Genomic DNA, 25,746 nt, shown 5'->3' on the forward strand with positions numbered 1-25,746 from the left:
CTTTGGCTGTTCATACAGGGCAGATGGTATTGGCTAATTTAACCTCTCAAATAAATTTCAATATAAACTAGGTTAAGGTGTGATCTTATTGGCCCCTTTCGCTCCACTGGAAGCTTACCTAGGTACCTAGGTAGTGTCTTTAGACTTGAAATGTCTCATTTACTGGCTTCAGCAATCCCCGGGAGGAATTTCTATGGTGAGGATGGCCAACTAATCTAGCAAAAATGAAACCAAAAGAACATGCTAGATCGTTTATCATAAAAGACTCGCTGAGATTAGAGGTACGATGGAATTGATGCACTTGTGGATTTATGACAGTATCGCTCCTTCTAATATAATGGTTTGCAAACGCTAAAATTGATTATATGTTGAGTAATATTGGACAACAAATTTGACCTATGTGATAGGTGTCAGAATTTTGCCATCGGTTCCTGGGTGCGGGCCACACCACCCATAGAGGTCGCAGCGACACTGGACAGGATCGGCGCAGCTAGAGAAAAGAAAAAGGAATTAGCCTTGATAATCCCAGCATGTTGGATAGGAGAGGACAAAAGACATACTCGATAGCAGGCATTCCAAAAATAATATGCCATAACTTCTCCATGAGCCAGCCTACCCCGTAGGTGTCAGAGTACTCGAGCCCTTTGGGTAACCACTGGAGGAATCGGTTATAATCGGTCCATCCTCTTTCTCGGATTCTTTCTTTGGTAACTGCAAACTGCGCGCAACAACGGAATCCAATCTGAAGCGGCACAGGGGTGTCCGGCCCAAAGATCTCACCCCATATTTCTGGGAAGTTGTCGACCAAATTCTGATTATCAATATCAGATTGTTGAATGATCGACGGGTACAGACCATCTGGGCAGCCAGGTATAGATAAGCAGCGCAGGTTCGCATAACCCTTTCGACTCACGGCTTCGAAGCGTAAATTTGGAAGTCCATCTAATGTCTTTGAACCAGCTATATCATTGTGCCAGTGCTCTTCTCGGCCGTGGAGGAAGATTGTGAATGGATGAAGGTCGTAATAGTGGTCGACGATGTAGGAGAGGTAGGCACCTGCTTCGTGGCCTACATTTGTATGGGGAATAAGAAAGCCTTCTTCAGGCTCATCGTCCATCGTATAGATATATGGCGTGCATTTACTAGTTGTCGCTAGGTCAGCTTTACTACCACGTTGGGGGATGGGGGGAGGGAAGGGGATCTCTACAATTTTTGGCAGAAACTGGTGACCCATGTAACATCTTCATATCGTGCTTTTGAGACGACGAGAGCGACGTCCTTGCTGGCTTCGTGCAAGGCCATATGTGAAATCGGTTTTGTTGGCTCTGTTGGCTCTGTTGGCTCTGTTCAACTCAGCTTATTAGTTTCGTCTGTGGCGGTATAGGACGAAGGGCTTACTATGTGATGCTGCTTCCTGCAATGGTGATGATGGGTTGGTTTCTGTCTTTTCGGATTCTACCAAACAAGATGGTCAGCCAGATCCAGATTGTCACCACTCAGGAGACGTACCGTATGAGCTCAGCTGCGTTATTTCATCGCATGTCACAAATATTCTATACAAAAAGGCCAAGAATGCAAAACCAAGGATTATATTCAAGATTTGGCGCGGATTCATGGCCGGCTTGGCCGGCGAACGCCCATTGTACATTTCCTGCCGTTTAAGCATGATGAAGGAGTGTTACGCCCTTCAAGATTGGGGAATATCAAGACTTTTATGGTCTTGGGGATAAAATAGGAATCCGACTCCACAAAAAAGGGTCCTCATAAAGAGCAAACAAAGAGTTGAGCAGCCCCCACCCAGCATTCAATCTGTCAAGAGTTCAACCCCATTGACTATAATGGGCAATACCTACTGATACAAATTTCAGATGAATAATAAAAAAGGTGATATATACCAATCAGTGCTTATCACAGATCTCTTCTTTCACGCTTCCTTTCCTAGATTTCATAACCTCTAGCACCAACTAGATCTCACAACGGAGTAGTCTACAAAATGAAAAAGAAAATGTCTATTAGAAGTCAATATCGAGTCTGACCTGGTAATTACTTGCTTCGGAAGAAAGACTGACAGCCATTAATTATAGTCAGAAGGGATTTTCAATTGCTTTTTTGGTTAATGGTTGGAAACAACTAGCATTGCGACAAAGAAATGTAATAAGCCTCACTCCCCATCAAGCCCCTTTAATTCTTACCAAACCTGCGATTTGACTCTAGATCGTGGCCAGGAAATGAAAGAGCTGTTGATCAATTTCTCGAAGGAACCTCAGCCAGATGATCTACTAGAATGGCAAACTGATATGTGGTTTAGATGGGAAGTTGCTGGTCTAACGTACGCATACTTAAGAGGCACCCATTCAGACGGTTTAACGCCTATCCACGACAAAAACTTCTAATCCAATGGAGGTGCTTTTCTATCCTTTCAGAATGGCCTCCTTTTAGATACCTTAGCATAAAAGTTTCCCGAAGTGTAGCACGGTCACAGGATCACCTAACGACATGCAATCACGGAGCTCATTACCATGTCGATCACGACATTAAGAGCGTACCTACTTACTGAACTTTGAAAATTTAGCCCTGATCTCTACATTCTTCTATTTTTATCCGAGAGTAGATGAATGAAGAATTGCCATCAGTAGTGTAATATATACGAATTCTTCTGTTAGCTTTTTCTTAAGAACCACTATTTTATTTTCATTTGATTTATATAATACTACAACACATAACTAGGCTATATTTATAAATCGAAATTCCCTTATACATGTATCCCTTAGAAAAGGTACATTTTGTGTTAAACTAGTTTTTGCATTCAACTCATGCGGCCCAATTCCCGCGCTAAGGGAATTGGGCCATGCGTAGCTCACCTCATGTCCTAGAACAGAATATCCTATACTATGAGGAACCCGATATAGGACGCAATCGAGAGGACCCAAAACAATTTGCGCAGCCAGAGACATAATTAGTAAATGGTCTCATGGATTGTTACTTATTATTATATTGCCTAGGGATTACGGAGTAGTGGCGGCAGGCTCCCTTCGTTTCGCTTACCGCTGTATCCACCAAATCTAGACTCAGGACGGGCCCGCATATTTTGAAGCGATTCGATTGGCACGTTCACTGGCACGTTCACAAAATAACCCGATCCTTTTAAAAATGTCAAATCGACCGGGTACATACTACGCTCATGGCATGCGTACTCTTGTCTGGCCATCCCTTGACCTTCTTAAACAGCTCTTTGAGCGACTATCATTCCTCTTATGTGCCATGTTTGCCTCCCTTCAAGCGCGATATGGACAATTGTGACCCTCGGCTAATCTGACCTTCTCCAAACTGTGGATCCACTGGTAGGCTTGAATGTTCTTCACAGATAGCAGTATCCAAAAGCGTATATTGGTCGCAACTAAACGGCTCTCTCCAGGACAGAGGACCCTTGTCTAGTATGCCCTAGGCCGCTTTCTGCTACAAAATTGACTTAAGGCGACCAAAGCCGAACTACACGGCCAGTCATTTGAGCTGAATGAAAGCAAGTCAAAGACTTCCGCTGCATTTCCCCACTAGGCAACCTAGGAAGGGTAGCTAGATTCTCGCCTTTCCTTCACCCCTGGGTGACAGCCTCGAGCTCAATTTGCTACACCCCTAATGAACGAAAATGTACCAAATAGTGGCCAGAATGGGAGTCGGTGTGGTTAGAACCCTTCGAAGTAACATGGAACCTACCATCCGACTTTCATTCGCTCCTACTCCTCGATCATGAAGTGGCAAATTTGACTGTGGCCAGCTGCGACGAATTACCAGCGCATGGCTATATGAGCAGTAGGCGAGTGATGCTCGAGCGGCGACCATCCAACAAAAGCTAAGGGATGAAATGGGATCTGTGCTGTGCAGCGACCCTGCCAAATTCCTTCTCTATCGTAAGGGAAACCTGAGCGCAGAAGACAATTTCTTCTGTCGTGGAGGTGGCTCGCTAACCGCCATGATATTGGTGAGGATCGCACGACAACATGTTCTCATGTCACCATCGCGCATTTCTTCGCGTACGCTCATCTGGGCACTACGGTGGAGAAGACAGAAGATACATTGTGCTCTTCATTGCAGTGCCTTCGGGGTACCTCAACGAGCAGTCAATCGCCCTAGAAGAGGAGGCCGAGGACATATATTACTGTTTGGCGATCCAGCATTCAACCTTTCACTCTAGTGCCCGCAAGCAACTAACTCACGGCCTAGTTTGCGTACAATTTTGCGGGAAACAGTAGACCTCGGTATGCTACACAAGGCCTGGAACCGAACAAGACCGCTCAGGTACATCCGCGGTTGCGAACACGAGTCACCCACATTAATGGCAGGACTAACCTCTATCAGGCAGTGCTTTCGTCATACAAATGGGATTGAATGCTATGATATACCGGACGAGCGTATGTCAGATTATGTCCCTGCCGATCGACCTTGCGCTGGGAACCCCATTGTTACAGATTGCTCCGATGCCGTTCATCCTTCGGACAACGCCAGCTTGGCAATCTTGCAGCACACCGTCCGCGACGAATAGTCTTTAGTGAGGCCAATGCAAAAGCTCGAGCGAGTCTATTCCAGTCTACCCTTACACAATCTCTGTCTGTGTCATCATTTATCACGCATCTAGGAGAGACCAAGGATGCACCCAGACATTTCTAGACTGAAGTGTATAAGCTTGCGCGTTTTCATCGTCTCGTGAGTCCCCTCAATTACCTAAAGGCCTCATCCTAGCGTCTTGATGAGTCGAAATGTCTCCTTTTCGAATGTTGCCTTTCACCAAGTTGCGCTATTTAACAAGGTCCGGTGGGCATCGGCCCAAGCCATATCCCTCTACGTCAGCTGCCCCCAGCGGAGGTGGAAATGGGTATGGGATTGCTAGATGAGAACACTAGTCGCGGAATCCAGAAGATAATTGCTTCAACAATGGCGATATCCCCCTATACATTGAGGAAGAGCACGTTGAGTGAGATGGAGAGATGTAAAACAACAAGTTTCAACTATATAACTGACGTGTCACTGTTTCGTGTAAAAGGTCTTATCCTTTAGAAGACACAGGAGTCAAAATGGTCAACTGATGCAGAATTGACAACATTTATACCTGAAGCATCACAATTTTGATATGTGCAACTTTGAAGTGCTACAAAAGCGACCTGTGAATACGAAACCAAGCATTAAGTAGACAATTGCGAATTGGTATATCAATACTTTAGAAATGCTCAATGACTGGCACAGTTCCAGAAGACAGTCAAAATGTCCGTATGTGTTTACCAAGTCCGATGATAAAATTTACCCTTCCGCCCTTTAGGTCCGTTGTTATAAGTTCGATCCTATTACTCTTTATGTAGAATGTGATGGGCGAAGCCGAGTGGCCTATTATTAGTTGGAAGAACTTGGTCAAAAAACTTCAAGCCTGTGATACTCGGAGACCTAATTTGATTGTGCGGCTGATTAACTACATCATAACCGGCCTAGATGTCTAGAAGATTCCAAGGAAATTTACATCATCATCATCATCCCCAGACTTTTATATCATTTTCCTGTGCTTTCTCTAGAGTAGAGACACAATAAAGAGGCTGATGTGCGAAAAGTGCGTCAAAGAGTTACTTTCAGAAAGTATTGCTGTTTTCAGCTCAGAGGTGACGGTACCGGTCGGGATCTCTAGAACAAGATACTCTGACCCCATAGGCACACGCAGGGGAAGTCTATGTACAATCTATAGAAATCCAGCCCAAATGCCCTTTGATGCTTGATCCTGTCCTAAAAGGAGAGCGACATCTGGACTTGGTAACCCATACGGTCAGATATACCTCGCCCCGCCCAAATTAATTACTTATTAGGGGGATCGACGGTAAAATGAATACTGGGCTGCGGCCCAAGTACTCTGGTACTTGCAGAGAGCGGTGCCACAATAGGGGGGAGCTAAGTACTGGGTACATGACAACAGTGTATTATTGTTATGATTCAAATCCCCCCAACTCACCTCACTCCATCTCCCTCCCCCACTTGGTTGTCTCTACCCATCTTCCTCTTCTGCATCTTGTGCTTCCTATCCCTTTAATTTTTAAATCTCAAGTTTCAACCACCCGTCTCGATTCAATTTCATCATGGGTTCTGAGGTATGTCGCTGTCCCCTCCGTCGAGCGCTCTCTTGAGCTGTCACCGCCATCGCAATCCCACATTTCCATCCTCATCTGAGCTCACCCCCATCTGGAATTTTTGTCGATAAGAACTAGGCTAACAAATATCGTAACCATGCAGCGTGAGAAGTATGCCCATTGTCGCCCCTATCCCTGAAACCCCATGACCCGGCGTGACTGACCCCCTCACCAGCAAGACGTTCCTCGCGCGGCTCTGCGAGCAGGCCGAGCGCTACGATGGTAAGTTGACTTACGATAATCTGGTTGGACATGGACGTTGACGTTTTCCTTTCTACTTTCTAGAGATGGTCACCTACATGAAGGTTAGTCGTGCCCTCTCGTGTTGTTTACCGGGTATCCATGCTAATCGCCGAACAGGAAGTCGCCAACGTATGACACCATCATTTTCCCATCACCTTATGGGTATTCGCGATTGACACATATCTAGATTGGTGGCGAGCTCACTGTCGATGAGCGTAACCTGCTTTCCGTCGCCTACAAGAACGTCGTTGGCACCCGTCGTGCCTCCTGGCGCATCATTTCCTCCATCGAGCAGAAGGAGGAAAATAAGGGCTCCGAGGAGCACGTTGGAATCATCCGCGACTACCGCCAGAAGATCGAAACCGAGCTGGAGCAGGTTTGCCAGGATGTGCTTGATGTTCTTGATGAGGCTCTCATCCCTAAGGCCGAGACTGGAGAGTCCAAGGTCTTCTACTACAAGATGTGGGTTACACTCCAACAACTCAAGTTTGAAGACCCCTAGATTTGTGACTTTATGCTGACTTGGTAAACAGGAAGGGTGATTACCACCGCTATCTCGCCGAGTTCGCTTCCGGCCCCAAGCGCAAGGGCGCTGCCACCGCTGCCCACGAGGCCTACAAGGTAAATAGCCCTTCTTTCGGCTTGTGATTCTAAGCCTCCCCTCTATTTTCAATAAACAGCTGTTAATTGAGTCGCAGAACGCCACCGACGTTGCCCAGACCGAACTCACCCCCACTCACCCTATTCGCCTGGGTCTTGCCCTGAATTTCTCCGTTTTCTACTACGAGATCCTCAACTCCCCCGATCGTGCTTGCCACCTTGCCAAGCAGGCATTCGATGATGCCATTGCAGAGCTCGACTCGCTCTCCGAGGAAAGCTACCGTGACAGCACCTTGATCATGCAGCTTTTGCGCGATAACCTGACCCTCTGGACTTCATCTGAGGGCAATGAGGGCGAGAGTGTCGCCAAGGAGGAGAAGTCCGAGGAAGAGACTGCTGCTCCTGCCGCCGCTGCCACCGAGGCCGCTGCTCCCGCCGAGGAGAAGCACGATGAGGCTAAGCCCACCGAGACTGAAGCTTAAAGGAGCAACATAGGGGTCGCGACGAGCCGTATGCCGTTTGGTAGGGTGGGCGTTCGCATTTATTCCTGGACGTGGTTATGCAAGTCGCTTCTTTGTTTTCACTGCAGCGCTGGGTTGGACCGGCAGATATCTTGCACGTCTTCGGTACCGTGTGGGTCGGCCGGCGGAGTTTGATATTCGGTTGACGCGAGCAGAAAAGGGGCTGAGTGGAAATTTCTCTCTCTTTTATTGTCTCTATTCCCACTCCAGCACGTTTCAATGTGTTTATTTTCCATTTCCACTCCGAGCTTCTTTACTCGAGATGCACCCTTTGATGGGTTGCTAGCGTAGCCAATGATTCCCCTTTTACCAGTATTCACGACCGAAGTACGTACTCTGTATGGAGTACGAGTCGATACAAGAGTATGTAGTTAGTCCTCTGCACGGACTCGCTTGCTTATTATTCCAAATATCTTCACACATCTAGCCGAATAACACAAGAGGTATTCAAACGACCATAGACACTTCAATCCTCGTAGTTGACCAAATTACACTGCCTTCTCTCAGTGATGCCATACCTACTTAGAGCTAGCTGCCACCATCAGATAGCACACATCTAGGTTTCACCGCTAGGAACATACGAGGACACGATTGACGTCCAAAGACACCAACATGTCCGACGATTCCAAGCAACAACAAAAAGATGCCACAGCAGACAACATCGTATTAAGCGCTGAAGATACAGAGCCGGGGACTAACATTTCGCTAACGATTCGTCAGAGCCAACTGCCGGACAATAAGATCACCGAACACAAGGCTCTAACATCACTAACAGGCTATCTTCCACCCTTGAAGCGAAAATCGAACTCAACCGAAATACACGTCCACACCCGAAGAACAACCAATCGAGACTACGCGTTTCCAACGCCACGGAGGGGGTCCGGGCACTTGCGAGAATATGACAACTGAGCAGATGGTGTACGCAAGGAATGATGCAATCCCGGGTTGGTGATCGGATGGCGGGGGACACCACGAGGACGAAGCGGTAGTGAGCTGAGGGAAGGTTGATGAGGTGGTCTGTCGTGCTGCGATTGGTGATTGTTCGATGATGTCTGTGAGTGTCCTCTGACAACGTATTGCAGTAGGTTTTGTGAGTAGGGCGAGTCAGGTGAGTGTCGTAGTCTGATTGGATTTCGTTCGAGTGTAGGTTATACACGTTTGCCGAGCGACTTCGTTCTGCGATCCGTTCATTATACCATAGTTTCGACCCCTAACGGGTCGTTTGATACTGTCGCACTCATTTCACTCATGCGCTGGGATCTACTCCCTTCTATTCCGACTCGTTCAGCAAGCTGTACTATTATTCTAGAGATCATGACGGATAGAGAACAAATATATTGATACGAGACGGGGTGGTGGGAAGAAGTAAGCCGGGATGCATAATGTCTGCATTCGTTGTCGAATCAATGAAGGAGTCTATGGCTGGGATTGCCGCGTGTCAAGCAATTCGATAGTTGTAGGGTCAGTTGATGATATTTGAATTTCGCCGGACAGTGATTTTGACTTGTGTTGGTCCCAGTGCCTCATATTAGGGCTCTTAAAAGTCCTTTTTGGTTGTTTAATCAATGGCAACAGCTGGGATAAATGTGAGTTCATGTTGTCGATCTCTCCTAGGGCCTATTCTCAAACTATGAGACGTCTGAATCTCAGAACGATGGCAGATACTTTCAATCATATTTAACATGGTTAGAAGGATCTATCTCTTGAAAGGAGCATATGTACTCCTTTTTGGCATGCAAACGAAGCGAAGTATTCCGATGTACATATCCCAGGTTTTCCTGGCCAGCTCCTAGATGTAAGAAATGCATCTCAATCACTGCCACATGACCAAGCCAGCGAATCAGAGAGAGTGCTATACATATGTAGTATGTGTGGCTACATCTCATTCATTATACAGAACCGTATCCTACAAGTCGACATCAGGCAAATGCATTATTAAAGTCTCGTCTGGTAAGCTCTTCTAAATTGCCTCACGCAATTCCCAACTCCATGCTATCAGGAAAAATCCAAAACAGAATACAGGGGGAAAGCAATACGTATAGTCAATATACTTTTTTGAAGGTAAGTAATCTTAATGGTCATAGAGGCCACCAAACCTCCATCTTGATCTTTTATCCGCGAAAAGAACGAAAGCACAATCCAATCTAATGCAATTAACCCAAGCCTCAAATAATGTCAATCCCACCCCTCTCCCTCGAACCAAATGCCCTCTACGTTCTCCTCATTGACCTAGGCGGTAGCTGTCCCTTTGAATGGAAACTATATCTCGCCTCAACACCCACAACGGGCCGAACCTTCTATATAACCAACGACACAGGCCCAATCGCCTGGCAATACAAAACCGAGGTCGTTTATAGCATAGCAAGCGACACGCGGGTAGTGTTAGCGTTGAAGATTGGCGCAATCGGACCCGTCCTGCATGCCGCACTGGGGACACGTCTGGCACTTGTCCCGCTGGCGTTGTTCTCGGCTCGCTTCCGAGAGGGTCTTTGTTGCCGCGTGTGGGTCCAGGAGGCGCTTTTTGCCTTGGATGATGAGGGTTATATTAGTCTTGTCCGGAGTATTGTGGATATCGAGCAGGAGGCGAGGCAGCTTGGGATGCTTGATAGAAGCCGGGGGACTAGGTCCGCGGTCAGGAGTAGTGGGTTTGGTGATTGATTTTTAATTGTGATGTGGTGGTGATTAGCCGTGGAAGGTAGAATTGATGGTTAATGTGTGTGGGGTCATATAAGAGTCAGATGATTGGAATGAATTTGGGTCTTTCTATGGGTTACTTGTGCCCAAGCGTCTTCAGATAGAAGGGGGGATGTACAGGGCGAGATTTGAAAAACAAAATGAAAGGGGGTAACATTGGAGTAGAAACCTGCATATAGGTGAGGCAGGAATAGAAGATGGAGACCTTCTTTTAAGATGCTTATTTTCGAGGATCAGATCCAGGGGAAAGCAACAGCGAAACACCTGGGTAATTCAAATGGAGACTAGTCGTCCGTATTCACATTCACATAAAGTCATCATCCCCAAGATCATCATCACCACCGTCGTAGTTGGTGCTATCGCGCTGGATATCGCGGCTGGCGTTCAGCGAGATCTTGGTCTTTGCCGCCTTGGTCTTTTTGTTGCCCTTGTCATTCGCACGCTCCTCGCGCATCTTCTCATTAGAAGCAGTAGTGAGAGCACTAGCAATCTTCTTGATCTCAGCACTAGGAAGGTCCTTCACAAGCTTACGAGTGAAGTCCTGCGCCCAGAGAGAGTAGTGGGCCTTCTTGGAGTGCGGGGTGAGGAGCGGCACAAGGGTCTCAGTCAGACGGGTGAACTGGTCCTTGGTGACGGGCTTGAACAGGGGCATGGCGGACAGATCGATGGCCTTAGTAGGGTCATTCGAGTCGCTGACAACGATGGCCTTGGGGGCGCCCTTGTTGGGCTTGACATCAACGGAGCCGAAAAGATCCTCGGCGTGGGCAAGATCGGCTTCCTGCTCGGTCTTGCGGAGACGAGCACGGCGGTCTGCCTCGTCCTCGCTCTCGGATTCACCGTCGGCTTCCTCACGGAGGCGCTGCTGTCGGAGTTCCTCTATCCGCTGGGCTTTGGTCTTCTTGTTGGCGGCAGCGGCGGCCTTAGCCTTGGCCTCGGCTTCGGCGGCCTTCTTGGCCTTCTCGCGCTCTACCTCGGAGTCTTCTGCGGCATCCCATGAGTCAAGAACCTATCATTCCGGGTGTTGTTAGTTTGTTGGACTTGGCGAGAGTGAAAGTCGTGCTAGACAGAATTGAGGTTGCATTGCCTTACATCTTCGTCCTCTTCATCATCGAAACGGCGACGGGGCGCGACAACAGGAGGCACGGGGCTCTCCTCTTCTTCTTCGTCTGTAGGAAATCAAAGGATCAGCAACAGCAATAGAGATTAGAGCACGAGCTAAGTAATGGTGGCAATCACTATAGAAGGCGATAATACAAGGATAACAACATACCCCACTTGGAAGGCGGCATTTTTTTGGAAATCTAAAAGCTTTGATAAAAAGAAATGAAAGACTGTAATGCGCTATACGCAAGACCAAAAGGAACAAGCCAACAATAGACCCAGCAAAGGATTGGAGGGGCGAGGGCAAATTTTATGTGGGACACACTTATCGTCCCCAGGTGGGATGTGCACGTGATCTCGGGCATTGGATGCCCGATGAGCGTGATCTTTGTTTCTACATTTCATTATTTATTGATATACTGATATACTGATTTACTGATTTTCGAACATGGGAACTTGTCAAGTGGTGGAAGTTTGTTTCATTGAAAAAGATCCTATTAAATTCATAATCATCATGGGCGATGGCTCCGTAGATCATCAAACCATCGTTTTTGATGGGCCCTTCATCAGGCCCGATCTATGCTGCCGAAAGGCTGCATTTACAAGGTGACAGCAGTGCGGAACTTCTCGCCAGCGTAGACAGCGTTGGCACCAAGCTCCTCCTCAATACGGAGGATCTGGTTAAGCTTGGCAAGACGCTCGGAACGGGCAGGGGCACCGGTCTTGATCTGACCGGCGCGGAGGCCAACGGCGATGTCAGCAATGGTGACATCCTCAGTCTCACCGGAGCGGTGGGAGACCATGACACCCCAGCCGTCGGCGTAGGAGTCCTTGGCAGCCTGGATAGACTCGGTCAAGGTACCGATCTGGTTGACCTTCAGGAGAAGGGCATTGCAGGACTTGAGCTCAATGGCCTTCTTGATGCGCAGAGGGTTGGTGACAGTCAAGTCATCACCAACAATCTGGAAGTCAGAGGTCTTGTAGAAGTAGCTCCAGGCCTCCCAGTCGTCCTCGGCGAAGGGATCCTCAATGGAGACAATGGGGTACTTGGCAGCGAGGGACTTGTAGAGGTCGGCAAGCTGCTCGTAGGTGAGCCACTTGGTGGGGTCGCTCTCGGGGTTCTTGAAGTCAAGATCGTACTTCTTGGCATCCTCCTTGTAGAACTCGCTGGAGGCAACATCCATGGCAATCTTGATCTGGCCAGTGTAACCAGCCTGCTCAATGGCATCGGTGATGAGGTCAAGAGCCTCCTCGGCGGTCTGAATATCAGGAGCGACACCACCCTCGTCACCGACGTTACCAGCGGACTGGCCGTATCTCTGCTTGGCGAGAGACTTAAGCTTCTGGTAGACCTCAGAACCCTGGCGGAGGGCCTCGGAGAAAGTGGGGGCAGTGCTGTGTTTCGTCAGTTTGGAAGGTTGCAAGAAGTTTGAGGCTAGGAGACCTACTCAGGCACAATCATGAACTCCTGGAAGGCGAGACGGCCACCGGCGTGGGAGCCACCGTTCAGGACGTTCTGGAAGGGAACGGGGAGGACGAAGGGCTTCTTGGTTCCGGCAAGGTCGGAGATGTGAGCGTAGAGGGGAACACCCTTCTCAGCGGCGGCAGCCTTGGCAATGGCCAGAGAGACACCGAGGATGGCGTTGGCACCGAGCTTGCCCTTGTTGGCAGTTCCATCGAGCTTGTTCAGGAACTCATCAACCTTGGCCTGGTCCTTAACATCGATGTTCTCCTTGATCAGAGCGGGGCCAATGACATCGTTGACGTTCTTGACGGCATTGAGGACACCTATTTGAGATCAAAATATTAGTTTCTGATCACTGGAGTGTCAAGCGGATTCATTGGTATCATCACTTACCCTTGCCACCCCACTTGGTCTTGTCACCATCACGGAGCTCAACAGCCTCGTGCTGGCCTAAGAGTTGAGGTTAGTAATCTAGTCCTATCTTCAATGGTCTGATGGTTGACAAACCAGTGGAAGCACCGGAGGGCACAATGGCGCGGTGAAGGCCGGTCTCGGTGACAACATCCACCTCAACGGTGGGGTTGCCGCGCGAGTCGTACACGGAGCGAGCGTGGATCTTAGAAATAGGCATATTGAAATTGGACAGGCTGATTATAGTTTCAGTCAGTTGAAAGAAAGAAAAAGAGGATCTGGGCTGATATATGGCAAAAGCTGCAGGTGACTAACGGCGGGGGGAGGTTCACCGATGGCCCAAAAAGAGTGGGCGGGAAAGGGTAAGGATATGATTTGCTTGGAGTAGCTCAACGGGGGACTTCCTACTACGATCACCGGTAGGTCTTTGGTTTCGATTCCTTTCCAGAAGACTGGTGGGTGTGTGTAGTAGGAATGTATATGTATGGAGGGGTAGGTGTTGGTGGGGGGGATTGGGGGTTATGTCATGATGCTATATTCAACTTACCTGGTATAATAAAGGAAGGGCTTGTTAGGAACAAAACTTTACGGAGACACCCGACTACTTAAATACTTTCTCCCCAGAGAACCCCGGGAAAGCTCATTGCTGCTCCGATTCTTTCCAATGCAACAGTGGGGCTCCACGGTCATTCTCCAGCGCTTGCTGGTTGATCCGACCATATGCGGCCTCTCTAGCTACGAGATCTTCCGTTCCTCGGAAGATATTAGACTATGATAGCATACCCTGCTCCGAATGTACGTATGCCCCTGTTACAGGACTGTGCACATCGTACGGCATTCTACCCCTCCATTACAACATACGCATTTCATTTGAGCTGTAGAACCCCTTTCTATACAGGCCAATGCTACCAGAGAGATATGATTCAAAGCAATCAAACAGTGCTCGCCTTATGTAGCATTCTTCCGTTCTAATTCGGACGAAGACAGCTGTTGGTGCCTTGTTGTTGAGGCCAACAATTCTCGGAACGTGCTCGGATAATCTTCCTCTCCGGACTGTTTCATTGAAGCAAAAAGAAACAGAAAGAAAAGCCCGTTCCCTGATCATGATCTTGAGAGTAAATAATGGTAATGCACCATGACCACTGTCCCAACTGGGCAACACTATACTTTCTCTCCTAATGCTCTAAAACCCGTTGTTGACAGAACATGGGAACTTGCATCAACCGCCTTAGCCTAAATTTACACTGTGTACACTTAACTAACTCATTAACTTTGACTTGAGCATCTCAATTACTATCAAGAGGTCCATGACTATAAATAAGATGAAACGCTGTAAGTAGGGTATAAATACAGAGCGAATGGAGAAAGAAAGGCGCAAAGCAACCAAAGTGAAGAGCTCAAATATAGACTGAACTTGGGAAGTGAACCGTATTACAATAATTTCAGCAATTTTGTCGTCTTCTATCTTGTACAAAGGTAGCATGGAACCATTCAATTCATCTCATGGTCCTGTGTTGCATACTGTTCATAATATTCTGCCTCAGGTGTCCGCTGATGACCAAGATAATGACATAAGGCAGCTCTGGGTCATGTGATCGTCTCTCATGGACGCCGCGCTGGAAGCTGGAAGCTCCCCAGGCAAGGTGCTGTCGCCCTTTTCAATCACGATATCCATCCATTTCGCATCTACGACCTTACACGAAACCCTGAATTCACATCTGAATTACAGTTCCTCTTTGGCTTTCATCCGCACTCGTCCACACTCGGTGAATCTATCCGTCCTTCATCATGAGCGACCCGGAGCGCAGCCAGGCGCTCGAGGACTATAAAAAGAGCTTGCTCGAGCTACGGGAATGGGAAGCCAAATTGAAATCCCTTCGTTTGGGTATCAAGGATCTTCAAAGAGAGTTTGATGTCTCCGAGGATAACATCAAGGCACTACAAAGTGTTGGTCAGATCATCGGCGAGGTGCTAAAGCAACTCGACGAAGAGCGATGTAAGTATGAGAGAAACTCAAGCTCTTCGCTTCAATGATCGCATCAAGAAGCTAATCCGCTTTGCAGTCATCGTCAAGGCGTCTTCGGGTCCTCGATATGTGGTCGGTTGTCGTTCAAAGGTGGATAAATCCAAGATGAAGCAAGGCACACGTGTGGCCTTGGATATGACAACACTCACCATCATGCGGATGCTGCCTCGTGAAGTTGATCCTATGGTGTACAACATGTCTTTGGAAGATCCAGGGTCTGTCAACTTCGCGGGTATTGGTGGTCTTAACGACCAGATCAGAGAGCTCCGTGAGGTCATCGAACTGCCCTTGAAGAATCCGGAACTCTTCCTCAGAGTTGGAATTAAGCCTCCGAAGGGTGTTCTGCTTTACGGTCCTCCCGGTACTGGTAAAACGTTGCTTGCAAGAGCAGTGGCCAGCTCGATGGAGACCAACTTCTTGAAGGGTATGTTGAATCTCTTAACACTAACACTTGCACCCGCAATATCCTGACATGCCTACTCTCATTAGTTGTATCATCGGCCATCGTGGACAAATATATTGGTGAATCCGCTCGACTGATTCGAGAAATGTTCGGATACGCCAAGGAACACGAGCCCTGCATTATTTTCATGGACGAGATCGATGCTATTGGTGGACGACGATTCTCAGAGGGTACATCTGCAGATCGAGAAATTCAGCGGACGCTCATGGAGTTGCTGAACCAGCTGGATGGTTTCGACTACCTAGGAAAGACAAAGATCATCATGGCCACCAACCGACCTGACACACTGGACCCTGCTCTGTTGCGTGCCGGTCGTCTGGACCGCAAGATTGAGATTCCTCTTCCCAATGAGGTTGGTCGTCTGGAGATCTTGAAGATCCACACAAGCACAGTCCAACAGGAAGGTGATATCGACTTTGAGAGTGTGGTTAAGATGAGCGATGGTCTTAACGGTGCTGATCTCCGAAATGTGGTTACTGAAGCGTGAGTGCACTACATCATACTATGTCGTATACTCGTTGGCTAACTCTCTATTAGTGGTCTGTTCGCGATCAAGGATTACCGTGACGCTATCAACCAGGATGATTTCAACAAGGCTGTACGGAAAGTGGCAGAGGCGAAGAAGTTGGAGGGCAAGCTTGAGTATCAGAAGCTGTAATTGTATCTACCTTGTGGGGGCTGGTGGCCCACGTCATCTGGTGCACGGTTTAGATCTTTATCTTGAAGCGCTAATGCTAAGCATTCGACCTATTCTTCCATTTTTTGAGTTTGTATATCATATTGGAACCATAGCCTACTTAACTAACAGCTAAAGAATGTAGCCCTCAGGAACTGATAACCGCTGGGTTTGGTAAATATCTGTAGACTACACGGAGCAATGAGGCCAGTTACGCGTACAAAGGAATATGATTTGCGGACACCCTAGTCTTGCCTCTCCACTTCCCCAGCTTCCTCCAACTTGCCCTCGCCACGTTCTCGATTTTCGTGCAAATTTCGTCGCAAATCACATCGACTGCTTGTTGCGATACTTGGCTTTTATCTGCCTTAAGATCGTTGACACGCGGGATAAACTCCGCGCTCCGCATCTCCGCAAAGAAATTCTTGACGGACCATCGACCCAACAAACATAATTGTATCGGTGCATGTTGGCTGTTTCTTTTTCTTGTTTAGAGCCGAAGACCAGATTGTCGCTGCGATCAAGATCTGTACATCATAAACACCATAGCAAGGGGTTATACTTCGGTAAGTGTGCGGCTGTCCTCCAGAGCTGGTCCGAGGGGCTAGCTCCTCGTCCTAGAATCAAACCTGACTGTTGTATGTTGAATATCAGATACGGCTGAATGAACATCGAATCAAAATCTTGATCAACACCAAGCAAAGGCGACTCCTACCACAGCACTTCAACATACTCCTCACTCCTATGTGGCGCACTCGATAACCGCGAGACCGGCAGAGATTCCCACACGGAGCACGACACGATACCGAATAATAATACAATGGCCTACCAGCCATCGCGCAGCCCCTTTGCGCCCACGCAACAAGACGGCTTCTACGGAAACGCTCGTAGCGGGCTCCGCGGATACGGGTTGTCGAACCAGCCCATCCCCCTATCCAATAAAGTGAACGGCTACTTCGAAAAGGACCGCACACTACCTTTATACAAAGATAAGCCATTCTTTGCGCCGCGGCGCACAGGTCCTCGAAGGAGATGGAGGCCGCTTCTGAACGTGCTGGGGGTGTGTACAGTGTTATTTTTGCTGTGGTATAAATTTTACCTCCCCACGTGGTCGGGGCTACAGTCAAATGATAAAGGGGTAGAATTATGGAAATGGGCCCAGACTTTGGAAGAAGGGAAAACATCTGGGGACTTGTCTGACTGGACTGCGAGACGAGAGAAAGTGCGGGACGCCTTCATCGTCAGTTGGGAAGGATATGAAAAGAACGCATGGGGTAGGTCATACAGCAGACTTGTGTAATATCAGAGTGCTGACACTTTTATCCAGGATATGACCAGTATCGTCCAGTATCAAACGTCAACCAAGAAGACACGAGTGGCGGATTAGGTTGGATGATAGTTGATTCGCTGGACACATTGATGATCATGAATCTTACCTCGAAGGTCCACCGCGCGCGGCAATGGATCTCAACATCGTTGAATTACGATCAGGATCGTAATGTTAACACGTTTGAGACGACTATCCGCATGCTGGGTGGTTTGCTGTCTGCACACTATCTGTCAACCCAATACCCCAATTTGGCGCCCCTCAGCGACGATGATGTCGGCGCTGACGGTGAAGATCTTTACATCGAGAAAGCAGCTGATCTCGCTGAGCGGTTACTCGGAGCTTTTGAGTCTCCAAGCGGTATCCCATGGTCGAATGTCAATCTCAACTCGTCAGCAGGCGTTGTCGTGCATTCCGATGAGGGAGCTACGTCTATTTCCGAGGCTGGCTCACTGCAGCTTGAATTCAAGTATTTGGCCAAGCTGACCGGTGAGGCAGAATATTGGAAGTTGGTTGAGAGAACGATGAAGCTGGTTGACCTGCAAAAGCCGCAGGATGGCCTTGTCCGAACTGCCATTCATCCTGACAGTGGTGCATTCAAAGGAGAAAGCATTACTCTGGGTAGTAAGGCAGATTCTTACTATGGTATGTTGGTGACACTCGGTGCTCCGTGGTTCCTTTAAGCTGACTCGCGCTAGAATATCTCATCAAGCAATACCTGCAGACCTCAGGACAGGAGCCCATCTACAAAGAGATGTGGGACGAGGCATTGAGAGGCATCCGCAAGCACCTGGTCTCATTCACCAAGAACTCCCAACTGATGATTATCGGCGAGCGGCCCCAGGGCCTAGACCAGGACCTCTCGCCTAGGATGGACCACCTGGTCTGCTTCATGCCCGGAACAATCGCGCTCGGCGCGACCGGTGGTCAGCCCTTGTCCAAGGCCCGAAAGTCAGCGGATTGGACTCAACAGCGGGAGGACGAGATTCTCATGTCCAAGGAGTTAATGAAGACCTGCTGGGCAATGCACAAGGCAACGGCAACTGGCCTCGCAGCCGAGATCTCCCACTTCGTCCTAGACTCGCCACCCGTGATGATGGCAGACAAGTACCCCGATCCAGTGACGAACCCTAATCGCGCATCCAAGCCCGAGGCACTACGCGGTATCTCTAAGCCTCTAGAGGCGCAAAGCGACGCGTCCGAGTCCTGGCGCGGGGACATCGATATTCACCGCAATGACCGCCCCAATGTACAACGCCCGGAAACAGTCGAGTCCCTCTTCTATCTCTACCGTATCACCGGCGACGACATCTACCGTCAATGGGGCTGGGAAATCTTCAAGTCTTTCATCAAACACACAGCCGTGGTCGAGAAGAAGAGTACCTCCCGTATTCCTGGGTCAACCAATACAGCACCAGTTCTCCGTATTAAGGGATTTACATCGCTTGGAAACGCGGATGCAGTCCCTTCATACAAGCGCGATAATATGGAGCGCTATTGGATGGCTGAGACGCTCAAATATTTCTACTTGTTGTTCTCGGATCGTGATTTCATCTCCCTGGAGGATCACGTTTTCAATACTGAGGCCCATCCATTCCCGCGGTTCAAGCCTACCGGGGATCTCAAGACGGGTTGGGAGAGGGCGCCTAGGCAGTAGATATGCTAGGTATAGCCTTGGTTGTTTATGGTTTTGATGTCTCTCATGTCTTTTGTACCACGCTTTTTTCCTGTGATTCTACGTTCGTGTTCTGGGGAAGCCTAGATCTGTATACCAACCTTCTGTACATGACTAATTATACTCTTCCGTAAGCGATACTCCTTGCATAGGTATTTGGTGACATAGAGATAGCATATAATATGTATAGTCAGGCCACCACCTTTATGTCTGTAGTGACTTTAGATAACGTCCGAGGCAAGATCTAGTAGCCGAACTTATATATACACAGCACTAGATATCACACCCGTATCAAGATAGATACTATGTAAAAACCGATCAATCATACGGCCACGTCGTTCTTCGCCTCTCTCTCCAGCGCAGCCTCAATCAGCGTTTTATAACCAACAACAGCATCCTTCAGCTGGCGGATGCTCAAGGCCTCATTATCACCATGAGCAACAAAGATACTGCCAGGCCCATACAAGTAGCGCTTGACATCAGGACCAACAGCCAGGTTCGGCACATCAGTACCATAGTTAACGGTAGTAACATTGAACCCATCAACATCAACATCCAAATCCTGCGGCGGGTAAGATTCACCATGCGAAACAAAGTCCAAAACAACCTCCGCCTCAACATCCTTCACAGCCTTCTCAACAGCGCGCTGAATAATCTCACGCGCCTCAGCAGGCGTACCAGCCGCAAGTCTGACAGCAACATCCGCCCACGCCTCAGAAGGAACAACATTCGTCGCGACGCCAGCGCGAATAACGCCAATATTCAGCGTCGTGGGTCCGTACTTCGGGGATGCAGGTAAGCCACCCTCTTCGGCGGGAATGTTACCAAGCACGTCAACGCGTGAGAGCGCAGGCAGAATCGCAGAGACGGCGCTCTTGCCCAGCCACGGGTATCCCGAGTGTGCGGCGCTGCCGTGAGCGAGAACCTTGAAGCCGAGCATGCCTTTGTGGCCGGCGACGAGAGCAGCCTCGGTTGGTTCGCCGAAAATGATAGTTTTGAAAGCGTTTTTGGCGTTGAGGGTTGAGTTTGAGAAGACTTTCATGCCGTCGCCGCCGATTTCTTCGCCAACGACGAAGAGTAGGCCAAGCTTGGCATCTGGGGTTGAGTTTAGAGTTTCGAGGGTTGCGAAGATCTGGGCTGCGACGCTGCCCTTTGCATCGACAGAGCCACGGCCTCCTAGGATGATGTCCTCTGGGTCGACGGTTGAGTCGGCGGTGGACTGGTGCACGGAGTATGGGATGAAGGGTGGGACGGTGTCAATGTGGCTTGTGAGAAGAATTGAGGGGGGTTGTGTGTAGGATTTTGGAACAGCATAGATGTTGTATCGGGTCTTGGTATCTTCTTGTCCTTTCACTGGGGGCACCTCTTGCTTTACCACATTGAAGTCCCGGGCCTCTAGGTATTGCGCGACGAAGAGACCGACATCGTGCTCGTTGCCAGAGATTGACTCGATCTTGACTAGATCTCGGTGGAGAGACAGTAAAGGGGAATCGCTGATTATATCATCTAGGCCTGCTTGGCTGTAGCTGGCCTGGGACGGTGTGGATGGCACCCCCAGGAGCTGTTGCTGTTGAGGTGCGGGGTGCGGAGAAGCCTGAGCACCGGATATGATGGCCGCAGCCGCAAGATATGAGAACTTCATTGATTTTGGATTATGTATATGTTCCAATGATTATGTGTTGTGTATCCGAAACAATTGAATGACTCCAGCACCCAGAGAGGTTATTTTGGCTTGAATAGGTCCGATGTCCGAGATCGGAAACAAATCCGTTGTCACGTGGATAGATATCAAAACAGAGCAGTCGAGGACCAGGATCAGAAGAAGAAATCGAACGGTTTCAATCCAATTGCATATCAGCGATGTCTCATTTTATTGTGTCGTTGTCTTGAATAGCCCTGATTCATGCCAGTCCGATCGATTTCAGATATTTGAAACCCCCAAGATCTATATTTTTGTTCAAAAATGAAGTACAGATCGGTATTCGGCTCATCATTGAAGAGCGTTGCACAAGAAATGAGAGCGGCGTGGAGATCTGGCCATCGGTATATCTCTACAAAAAGGCAAGACCGAGGAGGCCTTGGAAAAGACCCAGAGTATCAGAGTTGGTTTGTTATTTAGGTGAAAAGGGGTAGACTACCTCCATACTATCTATCAAGATTGTACATCTAAAGAATTACATGCAAAAGATCTGCTAGTAAGTAGTTGATAGTTCTACGCTTAAAAAAGAAAAGAAGAGATTGTGTACACTTTGTAGTTAGGCGTTACAATAAATCGTAAAGGACAGGTCAGATCATGAACATACCCACAGATATCTACATCGTACAGACATGCATGGTCATTTGTAGATCATCGCTTTACCAAGATCTCTTGTAACGCGAATCTATATGAGGGACATGAATTGGGAACCTGACATGATGCATGGCTACATATACAGGTGATCAATTGGTCACAGCATACACACAGGACAACCATTACCGGCTTAAATCATCCCAGGTTTACATAGTGATCTTTTGATAAACCATATTCTGTGTGGGGCCCACCTACGCTGAGATATAGACACCCCTTGCTTATGTTGTATATTTCCAAGTTCGGCATCAAGACCCCGGAAGATGGAAGAGATCGATTGTTATGAAGCCAGAACGAAGTATAGTAATGCTCGGCACGCGGAATAAACTCTACATTAAGTAGGAGTGGAAGTAGTGTCATATAAGCAATGATCTACACGTTCATGTTACTTGCTCTCATAATGTATAAGCAACATATGCTATACCAAATATATGGTACACAACGTCAGTAATGAATATTGACTCGCCACTTCGGTGACACCCTGAGCGAACAGTATCTAGTCTAGGTAAACAGCGGTCCCTGGAAGTATGCATATCGGGTATAAATATGGATTATACGTCCCCTTGAACTGGATAGTTCCCAGCACATCGCATTGTTCTATTCAACATCCCCCAGCAATCTTATTGCATCAGTTTGACTTGTTTCCCGGAACACAAGTCTGCGATCCAGACAAGAGCATGGAGTCTCATCGGAAAAGACTGCTTGCGACAACGGTCGATGAGCGTGCTGAAAGCAGTACCAATCAGGTATTTGCAGTTATTCCACGGGGATCGGAAATAAGTGATGGATTCAAAAACTTTTCATTCAAAGACCTGGCATGGGCCGTGAACTTCACCTGTTGGTGGATTGAAAGCAACATTGGACCGGCTCAAGATCCAGAGACATTGGCCTATATGGGGAGAAACGATGTGCGCTACTTCATCTTTATGCTTGCATGCCAAAAGACTGGATACCAAGTAAGACAACAAAGCAACTCAAGCTAAAGATAGAACAGTCGGACTGATCCATATAGGTTTTCTTGCCTTCCACCAGGAATTCAGACGAAGCCCATGTGCATCTACTGAAAGTGACAAACTGCACCAAGTTCTTCTTCAGCGAGGAGCGCCAGGCACGAGCCTTGGAAATCCAGGGGCTTGTTTCGACATTGGATATCTTTGAAGTCCCGACTCTGGAGAATATACTCAGTGATGAAAGGGGTCTGCGCCACTATCCGAATACCAAGTCTTATGCGGAGGCAGAGAATAACGTAGCGTGCATCATCCATAGCTCTGGGACGACAGGTAAGCCCCATCAACATGGTACTGTGAACCCGCATTAATTTCTTCGACAGCCATGCCAAAGCCGGTATATCTCACTCACGGCTTCTTCATGACCGTCGAATTTCATCGTTATCTCCCAAGGCCGGTAGGCCGTCGGCTATGTATGTACTATGAGCTGGATCACGGCGACCTGGTGCTGGCCACGACGCCTATCTTTCATCTAATGGGACTGGCACCACTCTTAATCTCAGTGTGGTTCGGATTTCCCACCCTCATTAGGCCAGACAAGCCACTCTCCGTCGAACATATGATAGAGCTAATGCGCACTGCCCATCCCACAACCGCAATCTGTCCACCCTCGATCCTGGAAGACATGAGCCACTCCGACAAAGCACTGGCTTGTTTGAAGGAATTCAAGGCAATGTACTTTGGTGGTGCTCCGATTTCTTTCGAGGCCGGAGAGCGAATACGCAAGTATACGGAGCTGATAATGATGATGGGAAGTAGTGAGGCCGGCATAATTCCAGCGTTGGTGCCGGAGGATCCAGCCGACTGGAACTACATCGAATGGAACGAAGCTCACGGCGTGGAAATGCAAGAAGCTGGCGAAGGCTTATTCGAGATGGTGATTCCTCGGCGGGGAAATGCTCGCGACCTCAAGAGTATTTTCCACACATTCCCCGACATTGATTCTTATCCAACCAACGATCTTTATACACGGCACCCGACACATCCGCGACTGTGGAAATTCCATGGGCGTAAGGATGATGTGATTGTGCTAAGCAACGGAGAGAAGTTCAATCCTGTTGGGATGGAGACTATCATTGAAGGACACCCGCTGGTTGGACACGCGGTGGTAGTTGGCCAGTCTAGATTCCAGGCTGGGCTTCTCATCGAGCCCGGTCATAGAGGACAGGATATGGACGAGAAGGTGATGGTTGATAATATCTGGCCGACAGTGCAAGTGGCTAATGAGAGCATTGCAAGTCATGGGTGGGTGATGAAGAACAAAATCAGGTTCGCAGTGAAGACGAAGCCATTCAAGACGACCCCTAAAGGGAGCGTGCGGCGCCAAGCTGTGATTCAAGACTACGAGAAAGAGATTGATGCATTGTATGCCGAAGACCTTGAGAATGACTTGGACCAGTGCTTGCCAGAGACATTGGACCGAGAGAGTGTTACAGGGTATATTCACCAGATCATTACCCATGTCCTGGAGAAACCCAAGATTGCAGAAACTCAGGACTTTTACTCTGCCGGTCTTGATTCCCTGATGACCATTCATGTCTCTCAGATGCTGCAAAAGAGCATCCAGTCACGCCGGCCGGATGTGAAAGCAGGAACTATCAATGCCCAAACTATCTACAATAACCCAACAGTCGATCGCTTGTCTAGAGTCCTGATGGCTATCTTAGATGGGGGAGCCCAAGCTGAGATCCCGCGAACAGAAAAGATCCAGAGACTGGTGGAAAAGTATACGTCCGATCTTCCAGCGCGGGAAATCTTCCTCGAGAATGGATTGCATTCGCCTTCGACCGTGATCCTGACCGGCTCCACTGGCTCACTGGGGACCTATCTACTGCATTCTCTGCTGAGCAGCGATTCCATCACTAAAGTCTACTGCCTCAATCGTTCGGATGGTGAATCACGGCAGAAGAAAGGCTTCGAGGAGAAAGGACTGCATCTCAACACAAACGACTGGAGGGACAAGGTCGAGTTCCTACAAGCCTCATTCGGAGAGCCGCGATTCGGCCTGAACGAGTCCAAGTACGAAGAACTTCTCGACTCAGTTGACACCATCATCCACAACGCCTGGAAGGTCGACTTCAACCATTCGGTCGATTCTTTCGAGGACACCCACATCCAGGGTGTGCGACGCTTTATCGACTTCAGCTTGAGCAGCCGCAGCAACGCTCATGTTCACTTCATCTCCTCAATCGGCACGGTAGGCGCTTGGACCCCAGAAATGGGAGCTTTGGTCCCAGAAGTACCGATGGAGGACATTTCAGTGGTCCTCCCACAAGGCTACGGCGAATCCAAGTACGTTGCCGAGCGCATCTGTCTCGAAGCCTCACAACGATCCCAAGTCCCGACATCGGTTCATCGCGTCGGACAGATCGCCGGACCGACCACCACGCGCGGACAATGGAATAAGCAGGAATGGCTACCGACGATCATCGTGACGTCGAAAGCAATGGGTAAAATCCCTAACCGACTCGGCTCGACCGCGGTCGACTGGGTGCCAGTGGTAAGCCGAAATCCCGAGCACTATATATCGGACCAGGTTCAAAATTTGGGCCGGAGGAAAAAAAGAGGCCAAGATCTACCGCTGATCACTTTATTAATTTGCTTTAATTAGGACACTCTATCCAATATTATAGTGGAGATTGTCAACACACGTCATATGAGCTCAGCCGACGAGCGCTGGGCCGTGTTTCATCTCACGAATCCTGAACGAGCACCATGGTCGTCCTTGGTGCCTGCTATCCAGAGCCACTATGCCGTCGAGCCAGTTCCGTTTTCCGCATGGGTTGCTGAGCTGGAAAGCATCACTAGCCCTAGTAGTGCGGATATTGCCTCGAAGCCCGCACTCAAGCTTCTGGATTTCTACCGTGGGATCCAAGACGAGGACAGTGCATTGTCTGTGGCGCTGGATGTCCGACGGGCGAGAGAGGCTAGTGTCAGCATGAGAGCCCTCGGCCCGATCTCTCCTTCGCTCATGCGAAATTGGATACAGCAATGGCAATTTTGATTAGTTTAGATATCTCAAATAATAC

The 25,746-nt window shown here is 48.6% G+C and overlaps 11 protein-coding genes across 11 annotated transcripts; 7 read left to right on the plus strand and 4 right to left on the minus strand.

The window, feature by feature from the left end:
• Positions 1-396: 396 nt before the first annotated feature.
• On the minus strand, positions 397-1,666 carry N7500_004733 (DUF3431 domain-containing protein; the record flags this gene model as incomplete). Its single annotated transcript, XM_056675878.1, has 5 exons — positions 397-490; positions 561-1,166; positions 1,208-1,343; positions 1,399-1,455; positions 1,510-1,666. 5 exons carry the CDS (start codon positions 1,664-1,666, stop codon positions 397-399), a joined length of 1,050 nt encoding a protein of 349 aa, XP_056530878.1.
• A 2,332-nt stretch (positions 1,667-3,998) lies between these two features.
• On the plus strand, positions 3,999-4,540 carry N7500_004734 (uncharacterized protein; the record flags this gene model as incomplete). The annotated part of the gene is made up of 2 exons (XM_056675879.1): positions 3,999-4,220; positions 4,361-4,540. The coding sequence occupies 2 exons, from the start codon at positions 3,999-4,001 to the stop codon at positions 4,538-4,540; spliced, it is 402 nt and encodes a 133-aa protein (XP_056530879.1).
• A 1,570-nt stretch (positions 4,541-6,110) lies between these two features.
• Positions 6,111-7,486, plus strand: N7500_004735 (14-3-3 adaptor artA-like protein; the record flags this gene model as incomplete). The annotated part of the gene is made up of 8 exons (XM_056675880.1): positions 6,111-6,122; positions 6,265-6,272; positions 6,337-6,383; positions 6,447-6,466; positions 6,522-6,533; positions 6,592-6,866; positions 6,938-7,025; positions 7,103-7,486. The coding sequence occupies 8 exons, from the start codon at positions 6,111-6,113 to the stop codon at positions 7,484-7,486; spliced, it is 846 nt and encodes a 281-aa protein (XP_056530880.1).
• A 651-nt stretch (positions 7,487-8,137) lies between these two features.
• Positions 8,138-8,434, plus strand: N7500_004736 (uncharacterized protein; the record flags this gene model as incomplete). Its single annotated transcript, XM_056675881.1, has 1 exon — positions 8,138-8,434. One exon carries the CDS (start codon positions 8,138-8,140, stop codon positions 8,432-8,434), a length of 297 nt encoding a protein of 98 aa, XP_056530881.1.
• Positions 8,435-9,697: 1,263 nt separating this feature from the next.
• On the plus strand, positions 9,698-10,183 carry N7500_004737 (uncharacterized protein; the record flags this gene model as incomplete). Its single annotated transcript, XM_056675882.1, has 1 exon — positions 9,698-10,183. One exon carries the CDS (start codon positions 9,698-9,700, stop codon positions 10,181-10,183), a length of 486 nt encoding a protein of 161 aa, XP_056530882.1.
• A 340-nt stretch (positions 10,184-10,523) lies between these two features.
• On the minus strand, positions 10,524-11,508 carry N7500_004738 (eukaryotic translation initiation factor 3 subunit J; the record flags this gene model as incomplete). The annotated part of the gene is made up of 3 exons (XM_056675883.1): positions 10,524-11,225; positions 11,309-11,385; positions 11,490-11,508. 3 exons carry the CDS (start codon positions 11,506-11,508, stop codon positions 10,524-10,526), a joined length of 798 nt encoding a protein of 265 aa, XP_056530883.1.
• A 411-nt stretch (positions 11,509-11,919) lies between these two features.
• On the minus strand, positions 11,920-13,416 carry aspf22 (enolase acuN; the record flags this gene model as incomplete). The annotated part of the gene is made up of 4 exons (XM_056675884.1): positions 11,920-12,715; positions 12,769-13,108; positions 13,179-13,235; positions 13,293-13,416. The coding sequence occupies 4 exons, from the start codon at positions 13,414-13,416 to the stop codon at positions 11,920-11,922; spliced, it is 1,317 nt and encodes a 438-aa protein (XP_056530884.1).
• A 1,568-nt stretch (positions 13,417-14,984) lies between these two features.
• On the plus strand, positions 14,985-16,343 carry rpt4 (proteasome regulatory particle base subunit RPT4; the record flags this gene model as incomplete). The annotated part of the gene is made up of 4 exons (XM_056675885.1): positions 14,985-15,192; positions 15,260-15,646; positions 15,712-16,168; positions 16,223-16,343. 4 exons carry the CDS (start codon positions 14,985-14,987, stop codon positions 16,341-16,343), a joined length of 1,173 nt encoding a protein of 390 aa, XP_056530885.1.
• Positions 16,344-17,181: 838 nt separating this feature from the next.
• Positions 17,182-19,345, plus strand: N7500_004741 (glycoside hydrolase family 47 protein; the record flags this gene model as incomplete). Its single annotated transcript, XM_056675886.1, has 3 exons — positions 17,182-17,635; positions 17,689-18,333; positions 18,387-19,345. 3 exons carry the CDS (start codon positions 17,182-17,184, stop codon positions 19,343-19,345), a joined length of 2,058 nt encoding a protein of 685 aa, XP_056530886.1.
• A 340-nt stretch (positions 19,346-19,685) lies between these two features.
• N7500_004742 (M20 family metallopeptidase) lies at positions 19,686-21,005 on the minus strand (the record flags this gene model as incomplete). Its single annotated transcript, XM_056675887.1, has 1 exon — positions 19,686-21,005. The coding sequence occupies one exon, from the start codon at positions 21,003-21,005 to the stop codon at positions 19,686-19,688; it is 1,320 nt and encodes a 439-aa protein (XP_056530887.1).
• A 1,382-nt stretch (positions 21,006-22,387) lies between these two features.
• Positions 22,388-25,721, plus strand: N7500_004743 (putative NRPS-like enzyme; the record flags this gene model as incomplete). Its single annotated transcript, XM_056675888.1, has 4 exons — positions 22,388-22,666; positions 22,723-22,990; positions 23,041-25,217; positions 25,329-25,721. 4 exons carry the CDS (start codon positions 22,388-22,390, stop codon positions 25,719-25,721), a joined length of 3,117 nt encoding a protein of 1,038 aa, XP_056530888.1.
• Positions 25,722-25,746: the final 25 nt, after the last annotated feature.

Source organism: Penicillium coprophilum (genome assembly GCF_028826855.1).
Source record: "Penicillium coprophilum strain IBT 35676 chromosome Unknown utg000004l_segment0_segment0, whole genome shotgun sequence".
In the NCBI taxonomy this organism is placed as follows: domain Eukaryota; kingdom Fungi; phylum Ascomycota; class Eurotiomycetes; order Eurotiales; family Aspergillaceae; genus Penicillium; species Penicillium coprophilum.